This window comes from Microtus pennsylvanicus, chromosome 22 (assembly GCF_037038515.1).
Source record: "Microtus pennsylvanicus isolate mMicPen1 chromosome 22, mMicPen1.hap1, whole genome shotgun sequence".
NCBI classification, from domain to species: domain Eukaryota; kingdom Metazoa; phylum Chordata; class Mammalia; order Rodentia; family Cricetidae; genus Microtus; species Microtus pennsylvanicus.
In genome coordinates, this window is record NC_134600.1 from 13,153,603 (window position 1) to 13,180,417 (window position 26,815).

General features: G+C 38.8%; 1 protein-coding gene across 2 annotated transcripts; it reads left to right on the plus strand.

The window, feature by feature from the left end:
• The first annotated feature begins 20,573 nt into the window (after positions 1–20,573).
• Positions 20,574–23,943, plus strand: LOC142839963 (uncharacterized). 2 transcript variants are annotated; one of them, XM_075956409.1, is made up of 4 exons: positions 20,574–20,607; positions 20,798–20,858; positions 22,155–22,881; positions 23,050–23,943. In XM_075956409.1, the coding sequence occupies exons 1-4, from the start codon at positions 20,574–20,576 to the stop codon at positions 23,941–23,943; spliced, it is 1,716 nt and encodes a 571-aa protein (XP_075812524.1). The 2 variants fall into 2 exon arrangements, with proteins under 2 accessions (XP_075812524.1, XP_075812522.1); XM_075956407.1 differs by having other exon boundaries at positions 22,155–23,943.
• The last annotated feature ends 2,872 nt before the right edge of the window (positions 23,944–26,815 follow it).

A 26,815-nucleotide genomic window follows, 5' to 3' on the forward strand; every position in this document is an offset into this window, starting at 1 on the left:
ATGTAGAGAATAATGGAGCTAGAAAGAATGACTTCATGAGCACTATTGTCAGCCAGCACATCTTCCTCCATAGTCAGGTGAATAAAATATACAGCTGCAGTATTCAAGATTCTCTACATGAACAGGACAGGTAGAATGATTCTCACCATGGATGTAAAAAGTGAGCTTATTAGAATGTCTTACAAGCTGTGGTCCAGGTAACTTAAGAACAGCTGCTTACCAATGGCAATTGAAGAATCCAATAGATTGCTTCTCAGCCTTTTCTCTAAGATCAAGTGAAGAATCCAGTAGTTGTTCAGCCCACAAAGCTTGGCTTCTCAGCTCATTTTAAGTATTCACCAAAATTACAATGACGTAGGCGCCAATGCTAGTACAGGAATGAGCTTGGTAGCCAGAGCCAGAGCACAGAGGCAAAACGAGACTTTTCTTCTTCAAAATACTTTATATGTGACTACTGCTGCTAGAATGTAAGATGCTGATTGAAGTTGGGTCATAGTTATTGTTTGATTCAGTTTTTTTTTTTTTTTTTTTGGTGATTTCAAGACCGGATTTTTCTGTGTAATTGTGGAACTGATTCTGTATGCCAGACTGGTCTCAAACTCAGAAAATCCCACTACCTAGTCATCTCTTCCTCATTCAACCAATCATAGGGAATAGACTATAGGTGTATGCTTGACAGCAGAAGGCATAGTAACAGGAGTAGAAACCATTGGAAGTTGGCCATTTCTTCATGTATCTTCCTTGTGTCTTCATGACCTACTTGGTCCTGATCTCTAATATAGCACTTCTATTTGATAACTGGTTGTAGCTGTAAATGTCCTACATTATAACTTGATAGATCCAGTAATATTCAGCTCATGATGGGCATTTCACATCACTTGGTAAGGTGGTGACTGCAATGGATTAAGCCACATATGGTTGGTACTTCTAGGTTCTAGGGGACATGCAGGGGCACACAAGCCCTCAGTCACCTGGGGATGTTAAAGGTTCCCTCCTGCATAAACCACGTATGACTCAGCTAAACCCTTGCCCGCTTCCATGAGCCCCATCATCTGAATATGATGGAGCCATGTCAACCCCTGTGTGCATGCACCAGGAAGCTTGTAAAATCTGGATGAGCCATCCTCCTCCCTGTCTCTGAACACTAACTTCCCAGGCCTCTGCACGCCCCCTCTAATAATCTCCTAAGAGTGTTTGTTGTGTGTTCTGTGCTTCCTTCTTGGTAAGAAAAAAAATCCTAAGATTGCGCAACTCTGCTAGCACATAGAAGTTCAATTAGGTGAAATGAAAACAAATCAAAATATCCATCATTTTATTAAGTACAGCGCCCTCTAGTGGTTGATCCCATGTTGGGACTCAGGACAGGGGAGCCCATGCAAACTGGGAACCAAGTGTTTCTCCTCTAGGATCCCACCTAAATATGCTGTGGGAGAGGTCCTGACCACAGAACAAATATTTCATTTTGTAACTTTAAAACTCTCTTTAGTTGTTAGTATTATAGGCATCCTTACAACTGTGGGACAGGAAATTGCTCCACCTGCCTAGCACAGTGCACCGTACAAGTCGCACAGTGTGCTGGAAGAAAAAGGGAAGTTCCTAGGAGTGCAAGAAGATGACATTGATTACTTTAGTAGCCAGGGGCCAGTTCTATTAAAATGCATATGTTCTCAGATCTGGAGAAGTTCTCTCTTGGGGTAAATGGAATGGACAGGCGCCAGTATTCTGTCTCTTTAAGCACACTGTACCCCTATGGGCGGTGCTTTCGCCACTCAGGACTCATTAGCCAATCAGCACTCCAGATGACCTGTCAGTCAGAAGCAGTGCAGGTCTCTTCCGGCCAGCCGCCTTCAGTCTTGGCTTTGAAGAGGAGCTGGCGCCAGTGGATTCCTGTTCTCGGGTGCAGTTGCTGTTGCAGGCAGACGATGAGCTGAGAACTTTGGGAAAATGGAGAAGCACAACATGGTGAGTGAGGAAATGCTGTCTCCTGATGGGGAGGAGCAGAGGGCGAGGTGCGGAAAACACTATGTTGTTACCTCCATGGGTCTGGGTGGGAACCCGCCGCCATATTGCCTGTATTGTGAAGTCCCTCATGGTCCCTGCTAACTCCTGGACCTAGGGGCAGGCCTCTGAATAACTTTGCTTTGTGGCTTCATCTGCTTAGAGTATTGGGAGCAGAAAGCTGCGTGTACAAACACCTTCCTAGTCAACTTCAACAGGGTTCCTGCATTCATGGAAACAAGTTGCCAAACTCAGAGAAGAATAGTTTCTCCAATATCTTCTCAATATCGAGCACTTTGCATTTAAGCTTTAAATATAATCTGAATTTATATTTAAATTTGTGGACGTTATCAAAGGCATCTCACATGTCGTGTAGCTCTCCACTACTGTTTCATAATGTAGAAGAGTAGAATTGGTGATACAATAGATTGACCAATGCTTAAAAAATAATTAAGTCTCACAAAGTAGAATTTATCAGAGGGAGAAATGTGTCTAAAACGTCCAAACTGTGAGTCTATGCTAATGAGGGCTGGTAGAGATTAGAATGCCCAGGTATACATTGTTTATCAGGATTGTCCAGATATTTGACTCCAAACCATTTCAAAGAAGCGATCACTGAGTTAAAAATAAAAAGTCACTGCTGGGTGGTGGTGGTGCACACCTTTAATTCCAATACTCTTGGGGCAGAGGCCGGTGGATTTCTGTGAGTTCAAGGCCAGCCTGATCTACAAGAGTGAGTTCCAGGACAGGCTCCAAAGCTACAGAGAAACCCTGTCTTGAAAAATAAAATAAAAAAATCACTAGACCCATCCAAATATCAAAAAATAGACCTGTTAACAAGCTGCTCAAGGAGACATTACACGTCACGACCAACTTTAAGACCTGGCATGCCATAAAGTCACAGTTTTCTTTTTGAGAGAGGCATAGTTCTGTCAAAAGAGCAATATTACACCGGTGACACATATTTGAAATGTAAAACACTGTTGTGTGAATGACTTGCCTGATCAATCAAGGCTTTCCTTTAGGACCTCAGGCAGGGAGGAGGGACATTCTTGCAGACCTAGTAACAGCCTGGGACATAAGCCTGTGAGTTTCCCTAAGGACCTGATGTATTGATACTAAAACAGAGCTCTTTCTCTAAAACCAGCACTGTGCATTGGAGAGCCCATAATGGTCTGGTGCCCAGGCCTTTGTGGAGGGGTTGCTTCAGATCTTGACAGCTCAACCTTTCCCATTATATGGAGCTAGCAAAGATTTCAAAATATCCTGTATACCCTTTGTGTAGAATTGTTGGACTAGCCTCTCCCTAAATTTGTCTCATTGTATCATAGTTTCTGCTGACTTCATGTAATTCTTTCATTTCCCCCTAGAAGTAATAGACCAGGCTGGCTTTGAACTCACAGACAGGCACAAGGTTCTTCTCCCTGTGTCTTGGGATTAAAGGTATAGGCCACCACCACCTGGCAAGATGCTATTTTTCTCTTTTCATTTTTTTTTTTTTTTTTTTTTTTGGTTTTTCAAGTTTCTCTGTAGCTTTGGAGCCGGTCCTGGAACAAGCTTTTTTTTTTTTTTTTTTTAAAGATTTTATTTATTATGTATACAATACAGTGCACTGCCTCCATGTATGCCTGCACGCCAGAAGAGGGCACCAGATCTCATTGTAGATGGTTGTGAGCCACCATGTGGTTGCTGGGAATTGAACTCAGGACCTCTGGAAGAACAGTCAGCATCCTTAAACTCTGAGCCATCACTCCAGCCCTGGAACAAGCTTTTATAGACTAGGCTGGCCTTGAACTCACAGAGATCTGCTGGCAGGAATTCGAGGCCTGCCCCACCACAGCTCAGCTAAGATGCTATTTTTCTTAAGAAGTTTACTAGGCTGGGATGTATCTTCTGCAACACCTCCCCACCGTATCTTTTTTATCTTTTACTTGTCCAGTCCAGTCTTTCTCCTCCCTTGTGATCTTCACCTTAGAACCCTGTCAGTGTAGAATGACCTGCTGTAACAGGTCACGGGCATACTTAAGAAAATATTCTGAGAATATTTTTTTTAAATATTTATTTATTTATTTATTATGTATACGATATTCTGTCTGTGTGTATGCCTGAAGGCCAGAAGAGGGCACCAGACCTCATTTCAGATGGTTGTGAGCCACCATGTGGTTGCTGGGAATTGAACTCAGGACCTTTGGAAGAGCAGGCAATGCTCTTAACCGCTGAGCCATCTCTCCAGCCCCCTTCTGAGAATATTTTTGCCTATATATTTAGACTGGCAAGTTGCCTGTTTCTATTTCAATTGTTCAGAGTATAATCCGGATCATTATCCTAAGGGATACTTATGACTAACAGCATATATTGAATGCACAATCTATCTAACCTCTGTCCCTTGAGCATTGTACAGAGATCAATGCATAACATCATTAAAGATAATTTTCTTTTTAATCTGCTAAGTGTGTGATTTGATTTCTCAGTGGGAAGTCATATTAATTCTAGAAGAGCTGCATTTCTGTCCCGATAGAAATATTGCTTCTGAGACAACTTCTGTTATGTTGACTCAGGTGGCTTTTGTCCCTCTTTGTTGCTTTCCTAGGCAACCTTGAGTGTCCTCTATATTACACCCTCAAAGTTCTTAAGTGACTGTACCAATTCACAGTATTAAAATTATGTATTTGGCCGGGCGGTGGTGGCGCACGCCTTTAATCCCAGCACTCGGGAGGCAGAGGCAGGCAGATCTCTGTGAGTTCAAGGCCAGCCTGGTCTACAGAGCTAGTTCCAGGACAGGAACCAAAAGCTACAGAGAAACCTTGTCTCGAAAATCCAAAAAAAATAAATAAATAAAAAATAAAATAAAATACATTTAAAAAAAATTATGTATTTGCTGGGCAGTGGTGATGCATGCCTTTAATCCAAGCACTCGGGAGGCAGATGTATGCAGATCTCTGTGAGTTTGAAGCCAGGCTGGTCTACAAGAGCTAGTTCCAGGACAGTCACCAAAGCTACAGAGATACCTTGTCTCAAAAAAAAAAAACCAGTAAATAAATAATGCATTTGAGGCATGTAGTTGACTGCCCAATGCAGTCACAGGAAAAGGATTTGCATATGGAGCAGTTCTTCTGTCCTCAGACCACAATAGGAAGAATAGATTATTGTGTGCACTGCAGGGGGCACAGCATAGGCAATCAGCTGTTGGAGCCACCACTATGAAAAAGGGCCTGACTGTGGTAGCAGGAGAGGTTTGTAATTGCCCAGCATGTGTAAATTCATGTCATGTGAATGAACACAGACCAGATTGTGTGGGTGTCCAGATTAGCAAGGTTATCTTGAGTGAAAGAACATTGAATTTGCAATTAGACAACTATCTCCTGCAGATATGATCGATCTTTGTTTATTGGTATTTATTGAGCTCTACAATTTTCTTTGCTTCACTCCCTGCCTCTCCACTCCCCACTTCAACCCTCTCCCATGGTCCGCATGCACCCAGTTTACTCAGGAGATTTTGTCTTTTTATACTTTATACTTCCCATATAGATTAGAGCTCTGTAAGTATTTCTTAGCATCCTCATTTTTGTCTAAGATCTGGGATTTGTGGTCTGTAGGCTGGCTTTCTTTTCTTTGTGCTTTAAAACCTCTTATGAGTGAGTACATGTGATAATTGTCTTTTTGGGTCTGGGTTACCTCATGCAAGATAATGTTTGCAAGTTCTATCCATTTCGCTGCAAATTTCAAGATGTCATTATTTTTTCTGCTGTGTAGCACTCCATGGTGTAAATGTACCACATTTTTCTTATCCATTCCTCAGTTGAGCAGCATTTAGGTTGTTTCCAGGTTGTGGCTAGGACAAACAAAGCTGCTATGAACATAGTTGAGCACATGTCCTTGTGGCACGATTGAGCATCCTTTGGATATATACCCCAAAGTGGTGTTACTGGGTCGTGAGAAAAGTAGTTTCCTAATTTTCTGAGAAATTGCCATACTGATATCTAAAGGGGCTGTACCAGCTTGCATTCATACCAGCAATGCAGAAATGTTCCCTTTTCCCCACAACCTCTCCAGCATGAGTTGTCATCAGTATTTTTGATCTTGGCCATATATTCAGGTGTCAGTTATAGTCTCAGAGTTGTTTTAATTTGCATTTCTCTGATGACTAAGGATATTGAATATTTCCTTATGTGTCTTTCAGCCATTTTAGATTCCTCTGTTGAGTTCTCTGTTTAGGTCTTTACTCCATTTTTTATTGAATGATGTGTTCTTTTGATGTCCAATTTCTTGAGTTCCTTTTATATTTTAAAGATCAGACCTCGCCGGGCGGTGGTGGCGCACGCCTTTAATCCCAGCACTCGGGAGGCAGAGACAGGCGGATCTCTGTGAGTTCGAGACCAGCCTGGTCTACAAGAGCTAGTTCCAGGACAGGCTCCAAAACCACAGAGAAACCCTGTCTCGAAAAACCAAAAAAAAAAAATAAATAAATAAATAAATAAATAAATAAAGATCAGACCTCTGACTGATGTGGGGTTAGTGATGATCTTTTCCTATTCTCTACGCTGTCATTTTGTCTTGTTGACCATGTCCTTTGATTTACAGAAGCTTTTCAGTTTCAGAAGGTCCCATTTAATTGTTTCTCTCAGTGTCTGTGCTGCTGGGGTTATATTTAGGAAGTGGTTGCCTGTGTTATTGCCTTCAAGTGTACTTCCCACTTTCTCTTCTATAAGTTTCAGTGTGGCTGGCTTCATGTTGAGTTCTTTGATCCATTTGGACTTGAGTTTTGTGAATGGTGATAGATATGGGTCTATTTTGATTTTTCTACATGTTGATATCCAGTTATGCCAGCACCACTTGTTAAATATGCTTTCTTTTTTTCCATTTGATATTTTTTTGGTTCCCTGTCAAAAATCAGGTGTTCGAAGATGTGTGGGTTGATATCTGGGTCTTCTGTTTGGTTCCATTGTTCCACCTGTCTGTTCTTACACCAATACCAGGCTGTTTTCAGTATTGTAGCTCTGTAGTAAAGATTGAAGCCAGGGATTGTGATCCTTCCAGAAGGTCTTTTATTGTATAGGATTGTTTTGGCTTTCCTGGGTTTTTTTTTTTGTTTTTTGTTTTTTGTTTTTTCATATGAATTTGAATACCATTATTTTGAAGTCTTTGAAGAATTTTTCTGGGATTTTGATGAGCATTGTATTCAATCTGTAGATTGCTTTTGGTAAGAAATATGATCAATCTTGCTTGACAGAGTTATGTCGACTTGGAGATTTGCAAATCAGGCCATTTCCTAACTCTGTGTGTCAGGTTACAGATCTCAGAAGTCAACATATGTATATGGGCACCATCAATCTATCTCTTGTTAATGACATCCCCTCTCCTAGGGAAGAGCCTACTCTTTTTTAAAGTCAATATAGAAAATATTATTTAATCTTAAAAGTGTACTTTTTTTGGTTTTTTGAGAAAGGATTTATGTAGTTTTGGAGCCTGTCCTAGAACTAGCTCTTGTAGACCAGGTGGGCCTCAAAGTAACAATGATCTGCCTGCTTCTGCTTCTTGAGTGCTGGGATTAAAGGCCTGAGTCACACTGCCCATCTAAAAGTGCATTATTATGATGACTTTAAAAATCACTTTTTGGTATCATTTTCAAATACTTTCTTTTTTTCTTTTTCTTTTTCTTTTGTTTTTTTTTTTTTTTTTTTTTTTGGATTTTCCGGACAGGGTTTCTCCATAGCTTTTGGTTCCTGTCCTGGTACTAGTTCTTGTAGACCAGGCAAGCCTCAGACTCACAGAGATCCGCCTGCCTCTGCCTCCCGAGTGCTGGGATTAAAGGCGTGCGACACCACTGCCCGGCTCAAATACTTTCCTTAAGTGTATTGCTGCTCTTATCTCTATTTGTTTCTGTTATCCAATGTTTCTAAGTCATTAATAGTTTCATTTCATTTCTTTCAAGTTATGTTGATTTCTATGTAGATCAATGTCTATTATACATTAGGCTTGCCTCATGCTGTTTAATTGAGAATTATTTTGCCAGTCGGTGGTGGCACACACCTTTAATACCAGCCCTTGGGAGGCAGAGGCAGGCAGATCTCCGGGAGTTCGACGCCAGCCTGGTCTAAAAGAGCTAGTTCCAGGATACTCACCAAATCTACAGAGAAACACTATCTCGAAAAAAAAAATTGAGAATTATTTTGAACACCTAATTCTGCCTCTGCTGCCCAGTTCTGGGAGGACAGTCCTGCAACTCCTTCCAGGTTTGTCCTTCACTAGTCAGTTAGAAAGAAAAATAGAGCAGTTAATGAGTGTCTGTTGATCTTTCTGACTTTTACTGGGAACATAGAAATCTAGAGGGATTGTTATAAGAATTGAACTCATTGACCAACTTTGTAGCTGGTGGAGACACAGGAAGTGAGAGGTTAGCCTGAGGGTGAGAGCTTTCCTCTTTCGACTGAGATTACTTATGTGGAATCAGGTAGTCAATTGTGATGCTGTATTGTTATCCTGATTGACCATTTTTAGCAGTCCACAGACAATGGCAATCTGTGTATGGACTGACCTTATCTTGAAACCTAATGTGTGATATTTACAGTAGTTATCCAAAATAGATGATCTGGGTAAAATGTTGTGTCCCTGCTTAAGAGGACCTTTACTTTTCTGGAATAAGATCTTCATCTTTAGGGAAAATACATGAGAAATATATATTGTGCTCTAATACAAATCCCTAGTCTCTGGAGGACATGGCTTTTAGCTTGTTTCAACTATTCAAAATAATTTTTGAGATTAAAACTACATGATATTCACATTGTCTTTGCTCCCTCCAAGCCCTAACATGATCCTGATTGTTTTCTAATTCATGGTCTGTTTTTGTCTAACAAAAGTTACAAAATAAACACAGTTACACAGGAACAGTGTTTACTTTATGAATGTGACCTGTGTTTGTCTGCAGGATTTGCCATCTCTGAGGCAGTGGGATGGCTGCACTGGAAAGTGAGTGTACAATGGAATGTGCACAGAAAGGACCCTGTGCTTTGGATGAGAAACAGGATGTGGTGTAGGAGAGTGGAATAAGGTGTACTAAATACAGTCTTTCTAAACTAGGTCCCTGTCTGCTGGGCAGGGAGCGCAGAACTGGAAGGACTGTTCTGTCTGAGTCATTTGATCTCTGATAGAGGAGCTGCTCATATTGTGAGGCCCACCTGGGTGGCCCTAGCCTGTGAGGAATTCTGGGAAGGGTTAGAAATCAGGAGTACTAGTGGCAGACAGTTTGTGGGTTCTTTCCATGATTCTTTTCTGCCTCTGCTGTAAGGAGTAGTAAGGAAGATCACAAGCTATACCGTGCTGAGTGTTGGGTGTTCAGATCTGTTGAACTGTCATGTCTGCTGTGACTTGGACTGATCCTGAGCAAGACTGCAGTTATGTTGGTCCATGTGGTTTATGTTGGGAGTGGCCCTTATCCTCTGAGCCTCCCTGTATATGAATTTATTGGGGCAGGGGAGTCTCTGGAAATTCAGGATATGATGCTGATTGTCCAGAGTATACACATGGACACTGCTCTCGGTGTGCAGTGGGAAGAGAGATTAGAAAACTGAAGATCTAGATTCCAGAAGTTGTCAGTATTGCATTGCAATTTCAAATTTGTTTTATAAAGATTACAAATAGTTTAGGAACTGGTAGGAAATGATGATATTGATCTTCTAGCGATGCATGATTAGAATGCTTTTAATGTGATCCTGCCACTAGCTGCAAAGGTGTGATCCAGTGAAGCTTAGTTCCAGGGGACAAAGGAGTTTGTGATCTGCAGAAATTTCTCAGAAGTGCATTGTGTTGGTCAGGTAGATAGAGCATAATTCACATTTTGGAACATAATCCATGTAGGAGAAAATAAATTTTAAATTATATTTCTTTCTTTACATAAACAAGTTTCTTCATGACACAGTTTTTTAAAAAAAACCCATCCTCTTTTATTTTTTTTTTTTGTTTTTCAAGACAGGGTTTCTCTGGTTTTGGAGCCTGTCCTGGAACTAGCTCTTGTAGACCAAGCTGGTCTCGAACTCACAGAAATCGGTCTGCCTCTGCCCACCCAGTGCTGGGATTAAAGGCATGCACCAACACCGCCCAGCCTAAACCCATTCCTTTTAAATGAGTTAAAAAAATAAACAAAATCCAGCTTCCTCCTCCTTGAACAACAACAACAACAACAAAAATACACTGCAAAACTTCCCAAAACAAAGTAGTGTATTTCTCCAAGGGAAAGTGTAATTCACACTGAATCCCCTGGAGTGAGTTCTTTCTGCTACAAAAACCTGCAAAAAAAGACACTCAAGACAGAAAAATAAAAAAGCAAACAATAGTTCACCAGAAAATCTTAGAGCAGGAGCCACTAGGAAAGAAAGGCAGACTTTGCCTAGACCTGAAAGGACAGGAGAAGGCAGGCAGGGTCTGCGAAAGGCAGGGAGAAGATGAGGGAAGGAAACAAGCTGAAGAGATTGGTGCCCTCCAGAGCTCTGGTTGAAAAAATGCCCTCCTACCACCCATGCCCACCTACCCTTGAGCAGGCCCAAAAGAATGAGGTGGATCAGGCAAACAGGGAGCAGGTTGCACATTTGAGAAGTTTCTATATTGAATCTCCAGAGGGAACTTGTCACCACTGCCCCAGTCCCTGGGCCTGGCCTACTACACAGAGTAGGTCCCTCCTCAGTTAGTTATGGGATTCTCCCCCTTCCACAGTATAACATTTTTAAAAAAAATATTTTTCCATCTTCTGTTTTTATTTCTTTTCTTTTAACTCTTTTTTTTTTCTTCGAGAATCAAGACTGGGAGCTGCTGTAATTGGCAGTTCATGCACGGTATTGGGCATATTGGAAACCCATCTGTTGTCCTGAAGGGAATCACCTTAATCTGTCTCCCTCTAAATGGGGAATCATCTAAAGCCAGGGAAGTCCTCACTGACTCTTTGTCTAAGAATTCTACATAGGGAAACCCTTTGGCAAGAACACTGAATTTGTCACAGACTGTAGTAACATGTTTGGCTGAACCACAGCCATGAACGTGAGCTTCCAGCTCTTCTGCTGTTGCACCATGGTCCACATTGCCAACATAGATGGAACTGGCATCAGCCTCCATCTTTTCCTCATGAGATGATCACTGAGCCAGCATTGCCTGGGGTTGTACTCTTAGTCATCTGCTTCTCTACCTCATTTTGTAGCTCCTTTAACTTCTCATTCTCTTCTTCTATCTCCCTGACTCCCTGAAGCTTTGATCACTTCTAGCTCTGGGCCCTCAATATCTGGGACCTATCTGTGGGGTTCACCTTAAGTAGTACTGGCTCTTCTTCCTGCTTCTGGCTGCCAGGGACTCCCCAGGTGTGCCCAGAACCTGTAGAGGGGGCACAGGACCAGTGCTCTTTGGGAAGGCTGTTCCCATGGTCCCCTGCACCCCTGGCTCTCTCCCTCTCAGGCTCCCCAAAGCCCCGGGTCCACTGCTCAGGCACGAATCTCCAACCACCTGCTTCCCCCACTGCTCCTTAAATCATTTTTCTAGGTTGTTTGGGATTGGGCATCAGTGGAGCAGCATTTATCTGAAACCAGAAGAAAACACAAGGGGCTGGAGAGCCATCACAATAGATCTCCTCTGTTTGCAAAGAGATCAACTATATCATGAGGTTTCTGTCTTTGGAAGACGTATCACTAATTGGAGGTCAGAAACAACAGTTTTGTTGTTGTTTATTTTATTTTATTTATTTATTTTTTTGGTTTTTCGAGACAGGGTTTCTCTGTGGCTTTGGAGCCTGTCCTGGAACTAGCTCTTTAGACCAGGCTGCCCTCGAACTCACAGAGATCCACCTGTCTCTGCCTTCAGAGTGCTGGGATTAAAGGCATGTGCCACCACCACCCAGCCAGAAACAACAGTTTAAGTGTTACTTTGAGATAACTTTGTGAAAGTTTTGCAGTTTGTGTTTATTTAATTTCTGTACACATATAATCAGAGGTAGCTGGGTAACATTGGTGAAGACCACACTTTTCCTTGCCTAAGTTTTCTTTGGTCTTTTGATTAAAAGTTGATTATACATTTCTGCATCTGCTTTTGCCTTTTTATATCCTTCCCCTTAATTCTTTCACAAAATTGTGCACATTTTTTATTTATGTATTTTCATTTATTTAAATTTTTATTTATGCATAATTATTTATGTATAAATTTATATTTATGTATATTTTTATTTATATATAATTATGTATGTATATATATGTATACTACTTTTTCTGTAATCTGACTGTAATCTAAATATATTATTGGTTATCTTTAAAATAATGGACCTGCATCAATTTTATTCAGAAAATTTCTAATTTTATCAGGTCATTATTGTTTTCTGGAAAGTTTATGTTAAAAGACTGCTTTAATTCATCTTTGATGCCTGCATCTTTCCATTTCCCGGCATTTCTATCTTTTCCAGTTGTTGCTATCTTCATGTTTGAATCTTTGCTACATAAGTGTTGGTATAAACAAAACATAATCCCTTGAGCTTTTTGAGTGTTTCCACTGTGAATATTGGTTTGTTATCGGTTGTCCAGTTATAAATTGTTGGGCAAAGCTATTTGTATTCATTTAATGGTAAAAACTTATCATACACAGCATCATAGTTTTTATAGATCGTCTTCATCAGGGTCTTATTTTTCTTTTTTATGTTTTGTTTTTCTTGTTTTTATTAATCTGAGAAAGACTTGACTTACTGGATAAAAGCTTTTTTTGTGTCTGGGCAGGAGGCTCAGCACATATTCTTTTTGTGGATGACCTGAATTCAGATACCTACATGCTAGTTGATAGGATAATTGTTGAAGCCCTTGTGGGTCCAACACAGATAATTATTTGCCCTAACTGGACTGTAATGGAGTCACTAGGAATCATCAGACAAAATTTACAGGGTCATCCTTGTAGGGCAAGATCTCTGGAAGATCTCTTTTTGTTTATTAACCAAACACCTTATTGAGTGGGAAAACACATTAGGCTTTCTCCTAGGCAACCAGGTGAATGGGCTTTTAGTCAGGTCCTCACCTAAGTGTATGCTAGCTGTCTAGCAGGCCACGAATTAGCATGTCTATAAGACTTCCTTCAAGCCAGGCGGTGGTGGCATAGGCCTTTAATCCCAGCTCTTGGGAGGCAGAGGCAGGCGGATCTTTGTGAGTTCAAGACCAGCCTGGTCTACAGGAGCTAGTTCCAGAAGAGGAACCAAAACCACAGAGAAACCCTGTTCGAAAAACAAAAAAGAAAAAAACAAAAAAAAAAAAAACAAAAGACTTTCTCCAAATTTCCAAGAAATAGGCACCAAACATCCTGACCAGTTTCAGCCAATACCTCTCCTCAGGAGATCTACATTTCTAACAAAAGAAGAAAGGAACTACACATTCTGGCTATTGTTACGCAGAGACAGCTTGTTTGATGAGCTACAGGATCAGCTCATACCTGGCCTATGGCTTTCTTGCTTGGCTGCTACACTATACAGAAATATGGGCCTACAGTTAACAAATCTCTAATATTCCCAATTCAGCAACCTTCATTTCTGTATGTCACCTGTTTGTGTGTGTATGTGTCTGTGTGTGTGTATGATATTCTCTGTCATGCACTAACACACAAAAATATCAGTAACCTTATTTTCAAAAGTGCTTGGAACTTATAGAGCAGTTGGAGTAAAGCAAGTTGCTTTACATGTACACTGATTCTTTAAAAATCTGTTCTCTTGAAATTCCATTGAAAAAGATTTCATTTCCTCACTGTGGTGCAGACTTGGATTCAATCACCAATTGTAGGAAACAACATGGTAAGTGATCCTAACAGACATCATTTTCTTTATTAAAAGAGAATGAGATGCTTTCAGTAATCAAAACTATTTTCTGTAAAGTAAAAACATCAGAAGACTTCAAGAGAATATTGTAAATTTTGGTGAAACAGTCCTTTTCACCAAACTCATTTTCTATTATTGGTAGAGAACAGGAGCCGGGCAGTGGTGGCACGCGTTTGATCCCAGCACTCGGGAGGCAGAGGCAGGCGGATCTCTGTGAGTTCGAGACCAGCCTGGTCTATAAGAGTTAGTTCCAGGACAGGCTCCAAAACCACAGAGAAACCCTGTCTCTACTCGAAAAACCAATTAAAAAAAAAAAAAGGAGGGAACAGGAGTGTACAGGATGAATGACGGCCAGTGATTTCTCGGGAATTGATTTTGATTAGAATCTTACAATACTTCTTTAAGAAATACACACACACACATACACAGACACACACACACACATATATACAGGTCTTCTTTAAGAAACACACACACATATACAATTCTTCTTTAAGAAACATATATATGTATATGTATATATTTTTATGTTTGTCTCATTCCAGATGGTTGTGAGCCACCATGTGGTTGTTGGGAAATGAACTCAGGACCGTTGGAAGAGCAGGCAATGCTCTTAACCACTGAGCCATCTCTCCAGCCCCTCAGAATATTTCTTATGCTCTTTGGTGATAAACAGTTCTACATTTCTCTTTTTGATCTCAGATGCTTGCTTCTAATTATTTAATTTTATTCATTTATATTTTAATAATAAAACTTGCCTGAAGATCATAAAGTAAAACAGATGCCATGGCCAGCCTTACACCACAGGCAAGGCTGACACATAGCTTTAATCCCAGTAGTCACACTAGTTTGTTGTAGAGTCAATGCTGGAGTCTCACATCTTTAATCCTATCACTAAGGAGTTGCAGATAGGAAGTGACATGTCTGGACAAAGAGAGGAATATAAGGTGGTACGAGAGAGGAGCTGAGGATTGAGTGTTTTGTAGAAACAACATTCAGTCTGTGGACTTACAGAGACAGGATACCCCATTTAATCAGTCTAGCAAAATTCACCTAGGGCTTCCCTTGGAGGGGATGCTGAGGCTTAGTAAAAGTCAGATTAAGAGAAATGAAGACAGAATCATAGGTTAGACCTAGAGGATGAAAGGTCAATAGAAAGCAGCCTGAGTTTATTTCTCAGCCAGCATATATACTAAATATAGTCAAAAGGCAGAACAAAAAGCAGTACAGTCAGCTCCCCACCTCCCTGCACTGTGCTTGGAGGCAGCTCAAACCTGTGCATTATCTGACTCAGCTAAGCAGCTTCTAATCACTAACAAGGAGTGCCCTTGGCTGGCCTGCACTAGCCCAAATCTTAATAGAAAAAATGCACTCTTTCAGCTGGGCAAATGCTTTTTCTCTTGGCTGATGCAGATGTTATTCATATAATTTAATGTTGGTCAATTCTTGCTAATAGATGAATTTTCAATTTTCTTTTTAATATCAACGCAGATTTTTTTCCACATAACTTTATAGATTTTTGTCTGTTTATATGGTAAAAATATTGATTTTAAAATAATATCTTTCTTCTGCAGTAAAATTCCTATAGGGGAATGCATAGAGGTTAAAATGCCTAGAATGAAGACCATGAGGTCTTTAATCCCAGCACTTGGATGGCAGAGGCAGGTGGAGTTTGAGGCCAGCCTGGTCTACAAGAGCTACTAACAGTAGACGTTCCAAGGCTACAGAGAAACCCTGTATCAAGAAAAATGTCTTGAATGTAACCAAACTTCAGATCCAAACCATCTGTATGTGCGTCCTATAATTTTATTTCCACTAAACCAATTTTTTTCTCCGCTTTAGATGATGATTCTCTTTGACTATTTAAATCTTTGTCACCTTTTATAGGTTGGTTCTAATTACTGTTTTGAATTTTTTACCCAAATAGTGGACTATAGATGGTAAATGCCTTGCTGCAATTTCCTGAAATTATTAAGATTTCACAAATAATCTTTTCTAATTTTTAAATTTAGGGCTCAAATTTTTGTAAAAGTATTTTACATGCTGAATAATTAATAGAATCTCCTTCTTGTATATTTTCAGAATATTCTGTATATTTTAATCCCCAAGGAGACAAAGTTTGCTTTACTTCAGCAAACATTTTCTCTAAAGTATGTTCATTTGAATCATCTAATAAAATTCTGTATAATGTTGAAAACATACCTAACTTGATTATAATTTCAATTATAATAAGTAACAAACTACTAACCTGCAGTACTTTATATCCTAATTTGTTTATGATAAAACTTTTGAGGACTAGAAATTTTCATTGCATGTTTAAGTGAGCTGTATTAGGTAAAATATCTTGAGTAAGAATATAACATCATAGACAGTATGTTTTAACAAAAATAATGTCATGTTTGTATCAAAAGGAAGCATCCATTTCTACATCAATGTAAAATGTATAAATAAGTAGTTACTTTTAAAATTTATTTCAATGATCTACCCTTTTATCTCATCATACATGCATATGCCACTTTATTCTTTTTAGAGCAGATTCAGCAATCTACACTTTTATCCTATCATTTCATTGGGTGCCTTTTTTTAGGTGGATGTATATTTATGAGTATATAGTGGTGGAAACTGGCTATGTCCCTCTATAAATCCAAGCATGTTGTTAAAAATAATTTAGAGTTTCTGTCTCATGTCAGGAGCATGGGATCAAAAGAAAAAAGAATTCAGAAAAATTTTCAATTCTCTATTTTTGTCTCTATTGTACATGCCATTGAATATGTATATCTGTATATGTCTATATGAATGATGTTTAAGTTTTCCATGATGAACAATGGATTTTCCTGCAGTAATTTTTAAATTTCCAGGAAGAAGATGGGGCAAACAACAAGTCAACCTGGTTGATATCATTACATCAGGATGATAATAGCACTCCTATAAGATCTGTTTTGAGTACCAGATGCTCAAGATGGTTCCATCTTAGAAGCTGAAATGGTACCCTTTTTACAATGTTTTGGATTTACCTTCTTATAGGAAGCTCAGAAAAACCTTACCAAATAGTCAGACTATTTGCAATTATACCAGACAGTAATCTTGGAACTTAACTATCATTTTATTTTCACAGGATCCCAAAGAAAGAACATCGCCCCCATGACAGCTGGAAGTAATTCTAAAAGACTTCCTCTCCTCTCCCAACAAAGTTTGTCCACAGGGTTAGGGACATCATTTAGGGGTTGGTTATAATTGGTATAGGATTGTGGGTTGGAGGGGAAATTTTATTTTTAATTTTTTTGGTTTTTTGAGACAGGGTTGCTCTGTGGTTTTGGAGCCTGTCCTGGAACTAGCTCTTGTAGACCAGGCTGGTCTCAAACTGACAGAGATCCACCTGCCTCTGCCTCCGAAGTGCTGGAATTAAAGGCATGCACCACCACCGCACGGCTGGAGGGGAAATTTTAAAGGCTCAGGGATGTCTTTAAAAAAAGTGCGAAAATTGGATGAAATAATAGATTAGTGTGAGCTTACACACACTAATAATAGTGATTTTTATTTTTTTGACTTTTCGAGACAGGGATTCTCTGTGGCTTTTGGTTCCTATCCTGGAACTAGCACTTGTAGATCAGGCTGTCCTCGAACTCACAGAGATCCTCCTGACTCTGCCTCCCAAGTGCTGGGATTAAAGGCATGCACTACCACCGCCCGGTGATTTGTATATATTCTTATATTGATATAATGTTAAGTCATATTGAATATTATATGCATTCATGCTTCTACCTCTCCTTAAAATATTTTATATATTGATATATATTTTTCATATTGCATGGCACATTTCTACCACTGATCAAGATACCTATACAGTGTTTACATTTTGAGGTCATTGTCCTCATTTGTTGCAATATTGTATAATGTTCTCATATGAAATCTTAGTCTTTAAGTTATATAGGTATTAAAAATTATAGATCAATAGTCATCTATGTTTGTCATACTTATAGTTAGAATAATCAGGTTCTTTAGATAAGTAGAGATTATATTCTGCATATATAGGTAATCTTCAACCACTTCAAAGAACTGTAGAATATGGCATTTAACTAACTTAGAGTTCTGTTGAAGTGAGGCACTATTGCTCCTGGTAGCATTGATCTATTCCCCCAGAGAATGTTGAGAACCGAAAGCACTCCATTTGGAGCTTGTTTTTTTTCTTGGCAAAACTGTCTTTTGGGCAAAAACATGCTCATGCCTCAACTACTGAAAAGATAGATGGTGTCTGAATATGGATAAACAAGTCTGTTAAATCATGACAAGACAGGGTAAGATGGTTTTGAAAAATTTCCTCCCTCTGAAAATGATCTGTCAGTTATTCCAGGTCATAGCAAAAGTTGGTCCCTTCAATGTTGCAAATGAGAATTTGCATGATTGCCCAGGTAGCCATTTATCTCTGTAATTTGTTGCACATTTTGTTTTTTTTTAAAGATTTATTTATTTATTATGTATACAACATTCCTTCCATGTATGCTTGCCAGAAGAGGGCACCAGATCTCACCATAGATGACTTGGAGCCACCATGTGGTTGCTGGCAATTGAACGTAGGACCTCTGGAAAAGCTGTCAGTGCTGTTAACCTCTGAGCCATCTCTCCAGCCCTGTTGCACATTTTGAAAAGTTGCTTGATTGCACTTCCTGCTTAATCAAGTAATATTTCCCTTCTCAGATTCAATGGGGTTGAAAACTAGATAGTTGTAGTTACTTTGCTCTCATGACTTGTCCAAATTATTTATTAAACAAGAATTAAACTAGTTAGGATGGGAAAATTGTTGAATATATTGTTCTTATTGTATATAATTTTGTATTGGGCTTAGAACTCTCTTATTTATACAAAAGGGGGAGATGCTGTAGAAAGAATTACAGCCAGAGATTTCCCGCCTATTGTGGCGTGGCATCTTATACTATACTTGCCAATGTAGAGCATGAGTTTGGCCTCTTTTCTGGCTGTGTGATTCAGATTCTGATCTCTGTTCAAGCATAAGATTCTGATTTGAGTACATCCCTAAATAAGTATACATTTATTTCTGAATTCTGAGCTGGTGTTGTATTTCTTTTTTTTTTTTTTTTTTGTTTTTTTTCGAGACAGGGTTTCTCTGTGGTTTTGGAGCCTGTCCTGGAACTAGCTCTTGTAGACCAGGCTGGTCTCGAACTCACAGAGATCCGCCTGCCTCTGCCTCCCGAGTGCTGGGATAAAGGCGTGCGCCACCACCGCCCGGCAGTGTTGTATTTCTTTAAAGCATCCTTCTTCAAGCAACATTAAATGGGAATCATTGAAATGACTAAATGCATTTTTTCCATTGTTGACCATGAACTAATAGTAACCGGGTTCACAATGTACTTGGCTGAATGAACAACTTCCCAGAAAAGATCATGTATTTGAACAAGTTTCTCTCCATAGTGGTTTTCTCTCAATTTTCTATGGATCTTTAGTAGGAGAAGAAGCCCTTCTATATGAAATTCCTCATTGTATCCAATGAATCTCAATACCCTCAAGTAATTTCCTGACATTTAAATCTACTGTGTTAGCTAGGCGATGGTGTCGCACGCATTTAATCCCAGCACTCGGGAGGCAGAGGCAGGCAGATCTCTGTGAGTATGAGACCAGCCTGGTCTACCGAGCTAGCTCCAGGACAGGCTCCAAAGCCACAGAGGAACCCTGTCTGGAAAAACCAAAAAATAAAAAAAAATAAATCTACTGTGTTGTGCTTGACATTAATCAGCCAGCTTCCTACTTATACTGAAATGCTTTTAACATCATTATAGGCTCGATCTCCAAATCACATAAAATATAGCAGAAATAGTTGTTATTCAGACCTCAGAAGTTTGGTATCGTGCTGTTTTAATTGTTTCATTTGCTTATCTGAGTAACTGTGTGGCTCCCAATTCCTGTAACTAATGGGATGCATCATTCCTGGCTCTATTAGTTTTTATGTTATTGGATGATGGGGCTAGAATGTAGGTATTTTTTTATGTCAAGTATATGCTGCTGTGCTGAGCTTCATAATTTCTTGAATTTTAAAAATTGACAGAGGGCATCACTCTGATTGCCAAGATGCCATGTGTTCATAACATTAATACTGCCTGAGTATTCTGAGTCATTAACTGGAGTGAAAACAATTCTTTGTGGAAAGTTCAATAAAAGTCTTGCAGTTCTTTGTATCCCATTGTTTTTTTCATTCCAATTTGCAATGGAAACAGGGCCTCAATGTGTATTTCCATCTCTCCTGGACCTGATTGCTTAGACTTGACTGGCATTCAACTCAGAGACAAACATTCCCGCCTCTGTTTTCTGAGTGTTGTGGTTAAAGGCACAATACTTCAATACACCCAGTTTGTCCATCTTTTTTTCCTTTCTGTAGTCAGTAATTTTTTTGCACAATATTCTCATGCATACAATGTACTGTTCATCTTTTCTGTTTTTCTCTCCCTATGAATAGATATTTCTCTTATAAGGTGGTACAAAGGGTACAGAAATAAAAGAATTGACTCTCCTTTTAAATTTCATTCTAAAGTGACTGTCTATGTCATGGAATAAGAGTGGATAACACCAGCATCATACAACTGTACTTTCAAAGAAGTATGCATTCCGATGTTGCCACTGTCATGCTTACATTGTACACATGTGTGGTATATTTTTGAAGGCAGTGACCTATGATGATGTGCATATCAACTTCAGTAAGGAAGAGTGGGATTTGCTGGATGCTTCCCAGAAGAATCTCTACAAAGATGTGATGCTCGAGACCTACAGGAACCTCACTATTATCGGTAAAAATAAATTTCTTTCATGTTTCAAAATATGGAGACAACTCTTCCTTGGTTTATGTTGTTGTTCTGTAATTTGATTTAGAAAGAAGGAGAATGAGGTGAACAACACAGTCATAGTTCTTAGGATAATAAGCTAATTATTTCACAATGTTAAATACTATAACATACATATTCTGGTACTATATTTTAGGATACATTTGGGAAGACCATAACACTGAGGAACATCGTCAATGGTGTAAAAGGCATGTAAGGTAATTTTCTTATGCAAGTTTATTACAATGTGCCTCTGATGAGTTTGTAATGTGTTATGACACTTTTAAACAAAACAACAGTGTAAATAAGCACAGCTTTAAATGAATTGATAGTTAATAAATTCTCACAAATCCATATAGCTCAATTTCCTGTATATGAATTGCATTTGCAAGGCATTCATTTAAGAAAAATTCAAGGAAGCAATGAATAAACAGATTTTAGCTTAAACAATGAGAGCTATATTATACATCTGCCAGTCCATTTGTTTCTTGTTACTCATGACAGAAAATGTATACACATTTCAGTGATGATGAATATAGCAGCAAAACTTTCTACTAAATCAATAGCCCATGGTAAGTCTTGTATTGCTCATATAGTTTTTATGACTGTGTTAAGTTTAATGAAAGCAGCTGTTGGAGTCAAGGATCAAGGGGCAGATGTTGTGGAAAAACCTTAATATCTATACCACAAGTCTGTGAGGAACAGAAAGTCAAACCGTGAGGATTCAATGTGGAAATCATTTATTGACTATTCTTCCTTTCCTATATATATCATATGTTACTCTTGACACAAGAGTATGAGCATAGGGATAAGGAAATATTTAGCATACCTTTCCTTAAGAACAATTAAGAAGATAAAATGTAGTTCCTATGTAGAGTGTACTTGTTGAATTTGATACAAGAATACAAAGTTAATTCATTTTCTACCATCATTGTTAATACATAAACTAACATTACGAAAAAACCACGATGAGTTCTAGGTCTGTGCAAATACTTTTAGGTGTCTTAGTTCACTTAGCAAATGTATAATGATTCACGATATAGTAAAATTTATAAATGTAGTAAAGTTGGTAAAGCACTCAATGTATGCAGTTCTCTTCAAAAATGTAAAAAATATAATAGAAAAATATAGGTATAGATGAAAAGGTAAACCATGGCACAAAGGAAATTATCATCACAAATATTTTTTGAGATGCAAAATGACCCCTAATGGGTGAACAAAACATGATTTAAAACAAAGATTCCTTTTTACAATTGGAAAAAATATGAAGTTAATTCCTATAGATATGAGGTTTCACAGTGCATTGAATGTGGTGAAACTTTTACATGCGTAAATTATTCTTGCAGGATTGAGAGAAATCAAACTGGAGCGACGTTTTCCGTATATTCTCACTGTGCTAAAGCCTTGTCTTATAACACTCATCTTTTAAGGAATGAAAACACATATACCGGAGAAAAATGCTCTAAAATTAAGCAATGTGATAAAATCTTTGTTCATCACAATCATCTTCAAAGGCATAAAAGAACACATTCTGGAGAGAAACCCTATGAATATAATAAGTGTGCTAAGGCCTTTGCTGACAACAGTGTTCTTCAAACTCATAAAGGAACACATACTGGAGAGAAATCCTATAAATGTAATCCGTGTGCTAAGGCCTTTGCTGACAACAGTGTTCTTCAAAAACATAAAAGGACATATAGTGGAGAGAAACCCTATGAATGTAATCAGTGTGGTAAGGCCTTTGCACATCGTAGTCATCTTCAAGTGCATAAAAGAACACATACTGGATTGAAACGCTATGAATGTAATCAGTGTGCTAAGGCCTTTGCTGACAGCAGTTCTCTTCAAAAACATAAAAGAACACACACTGGAGAGAAACCCTATGAATGTAATCAGTGTGGTAAGACCTTTGCACATCATAGTTCCCTTAAATTGCATAAAAGAACACATACTGGAGAGAAACCCTATGAATGTAATCAGTGTGGTAAGGCCTTTGCACGCCATTATTATCTTCAATTGCATAAAAGAACACATACTGGATTGAAACCCTATGAATGTAATCAGTGTGCTAAGGCCTTTGTTGACAACAGTGCTCTTCAAAAACATAAAAGAACACATACCGGAGAGAAACCCTATGAATGTAATCAGTGTGGTAAGGCCTTTGCACGTCATACTCATCTTCAATTGCATAAAAGAACACATACTGGATTGAAACCCTATGAATGTAATCAGTGTGCTAAGGCCTTTGCTGACAACAGTGCTCTTCAAAAACATAAAAGAATACATACTGGAGAGAAACCTTATGAATGTAATCAGTGTCCTAAGGCTTTTGCTGACAGCAGTGCTCTTCGAAAACATAAAAGAACACATACTGGAGAGAAACCGTATGATTGTAATCAGTGTACTAAGGCCTTTGCTGACAGCAGTGATCTTCAAGTGCATAAAAGAACACATACTGGAGAGAAACCCTATGAATGTAATCAGTGTGCTAAGGCCTTTGCACATCATAGTCATCTTCAATTGCATAAAAGAACACATACTGGAGAGAAACCCTATGAATGTAATCAGTGTGGCAAGGCCTTTGCACGTCATAGTCATCTTCAATTGCATAAAAGAATACATACTGGAGAGAAACCCTATGAATGTAATCAGTGTGGTAAGACCTTTGCACATCATAGTTCCCTTAAATTGCATAAAAGAACACATACTGGAGAGAAACCCTATGAATGTAATCAGTGTGGTAAGGCCTTTGCACGCCATTATTATCTTCAATTGCATAAAAGAACACATACTGGATTGAAACCCTATGAATGTAATCAGTGTGCTAAGGCCTTTGTTGACAACAGTGCTCTTCAAAAACATAAAAGAACACATACCGGAGAGAAACCCTATGAATGTAATCAGTGTGGTAAGGCCTTTGCACGTCATAGTCATCTTCAATTGCATAAAAGAACACATACTGGATTGAAACCCTATGAATGTAATCAGTGTGCTAAGGCCTTTGCTGACAACAGTGCTCTTAAATTGCATAAAAGAACACATACTGGAGAGAAACCCTATGAATGTAATCAGTGTGGTAAGGCCTTTGCACGCCATAGTCATCTTCAATTGCATAAAAGAACACATACTGGAGAGAAACCCTATGAATGTAATCAGTGTGGTAAGGCATTTACCCAACTTAGTGGTCTTCAAATACATAAAACAATACACACTGGAAAGAAACCCTATGAATGCAATCATTGTGGCAAGGCCTTTGCACATCATAGTCAACTTCAAAGGCATAAAAGATCACATACTGGATAGAAACCCTATGAATCCAATCAGTGTGTTAAGACCTTTGAATATGAAAATAGTCTTCACATTCATAAAAGAATGCACACTAGAAAGAAACCTTATGAGTGAAATCAGTGTGGTAAGGCCTTTACAGAACCCCTTTACTCTTGAAAGGCATAATATAACACCTACTGTAGAGATATTGATGAATGGAATTTGTGGTAGGTGGAGGAAGGTCCTTGGTTAATCAAGAAACTGCCTTGGCCCATTTGATAGGCCAGCCCTTAGGTGGGTGATGTAGATAGAACAGAATGCCAGGAGGAAGAGGGAAGTGAAGCAGACATCATTTCCTCTCCTGTCCGGGGAAGATGCGATGCAGCCTGCCACCAGGGCAGACATGCTGAATCTTTTCCGGTAAGCGCACCTCTTGGTGCTACACAGATTAGAAATGGGCTAAATTAATATGTGAGAATTAGCCTAGAAGAGGCTAGATATAATTGGCCAAGCAGTGTTTTAATTTATCTCTGAGAGTTCAAGGACAGCCTGGACTACAGAGTTATTCCAGGACAAAGATATACAGAGAATATAAAATAAAAGTAAAAATAAACGAAATAGAGGTTAAAGTAAAACCGCACAAAGATAGAAAATACACAGAGAATCTTGATACTGTATGCTATTGTCTTCTCTGAATTGATTTAATGGTGAGGAAAGAGCAACATCTGCTAAAAGATATTTGTTTATAAATGCTGCTGAACTAATCCAAGAAACATATTTTGAAAAAACCTTGACTTCAGAATTTGGATCTAAGGATATAATACTTTGGAAAAGAGATTCTTCTTTTGTTTTCACAGGATAAGACCCTATGGATTGCTTCTATTGTAATATGGTACAATAGACCACGCCCTCCTGAAAGGTTGCTGTGAACACCTTCAGAAAATTTCTTATCTGCTAACTGAGAAAAATCTAGCACACAGGTTATACCCTCAAAGACCTGATTAACAGCACCCCTGTACAGCAGGAAGCAGTTTGGAGAGAAATAACTACGTCCATATTCCCAAATATTGTTTATAAATGTTCTTCTACATTTAAAGGGTGATATAATATAGATATAAATAATTTGTTTTTTTAATATTTATTTATTATGTATACAATATTCTGTCTGTGTGTATGCCTGCAGGCCAATCTACCTCCTCCCTCCCTCTCCCTGCTTGAGAGAGTTATTTCCAGGTTCTAGTTATTACAAACAGTGCTGCTATAAACATAGTCGAACAAATGCTTTTGTAGCATGATTGGGCATCTCTTGAATATATTCCCAAGAGTGGTATTGCTGGATCCTGAGGTAGGTTGATTCTGAATTTCCTGAGAAACCACCACACTGATTTCCAAAATGGTTGCACAAGTTTGCATTCCCACCAGCAGTGGATGAGTGAGCGTTCCCCTTACTCCACATCCTTTCAAGCAAAGGCTATCATTGGTGTTTTTTATTTTAGCCATTCTGACAGGTGTAAGATGGTATCTCAACGTTGTTTTGATTTAAATTTCCGTGATCACTAAGGAAGTTGAACATGACCTTAAGTGTCTTTTGGCCATTTGAACTTCTTTTGTTGAGAATTCTCTGTTCAGTTCAGCTCCCCATCCATTTTTAAATTGGGTTTATTAGAATTTTAGTGTCTAGTTTTTTTTTTGTTTGTTTGTTTGTTTTGTTTTGTTTCTCGAGACAGGGTTTCTCTGTGGCTTTGGAGCCTGTCTTGGAAGTAGCTCTGTAGACCAGGCTGGTCTCGAACTCACAGAGATCCGCCTGCCTCTGCCTCCCGAGTGCTGGGATTAAAGGCATATGCCACCATCGCCCGGCTAGTTTCTAATTTCTTGAGTTCATTATATATTTTGGAGATAAGTCTTTGTCTGATGAACATCTTCTCCCATTCAGTAGGATGCCTTTTTGTCTTAATGGGAGTATCATTTGCTTTACAGAAGCTTCTCAGTTTCTGGAGGTTCCATTTATTCATTGTTGCTCTCATTGTCTATGCTACTGGGGGTTCTAATATTTTTATGACCAGATGATATTTTTAGGAATGTATTTTTTATTGATTTTTTTTGGCTTCTACATTGCTCTTTACTCCCCGTCCTGTCTTTTCCCTACTCCCTTTAACACTCCCCCATTGTCCCTATGCTGCCAATTTAGTCAGGAGATCCTGTCTTTCTCTACTTCCCATGTACATTATATCTATGTAAGTCCCTCCTAATGTCCTCATTGTTGTCTAAGTTCTCTGGGATTGTGGTTTGTAGGCTAGCTTTCTTTGCTTTACGTTTAAAAACCACCGATGAGTGAGGATATGTGTCAGTTTTCTTTCTGTGTCTTGGTTACCTCACTCAAAATAATGTTTTCTAGCTATATCCATTTTCCTGCAATATTCAACCTGCCATTATTTTTTTTTTGCTGTGTAGTACTCCATTTTGTAAATGTACCACATTTTCCTTATCAATTCTTCGGTCAAAGAACATTTAGGTTGTTTCCAGGTTCTGGCTATGACAAACAAAGCTGCTATGAACATAGTTGAGCACATGTCCTTGTGCATTTTTGAGCATCCTTTGTTTATATACCCAAAAGTGGTATTATTGGGTCTTGAGGAAAGTTGTTTCCTAATTTTCTGTGAAATCGCAACACTGATATCCAAAGAGGTTGTACCCCTTGAATTCCCACCAGCAATACAGAGGTGTTTCCTTTTCCCCACAATCTCTCTAGCATAAGTTGTGATCAGTGTTTCTGATCTTGGCCATTCTTACAGGTGTAAGATAGAATCTCAGAGTTGTTTTGCAATTCTCTGATGACTAAAGATGTTGAACATTTCCTTAAGTATCTTTCAGCCCTTTTAGATTCCACTGTTGAGAGTTCTCTATTTGG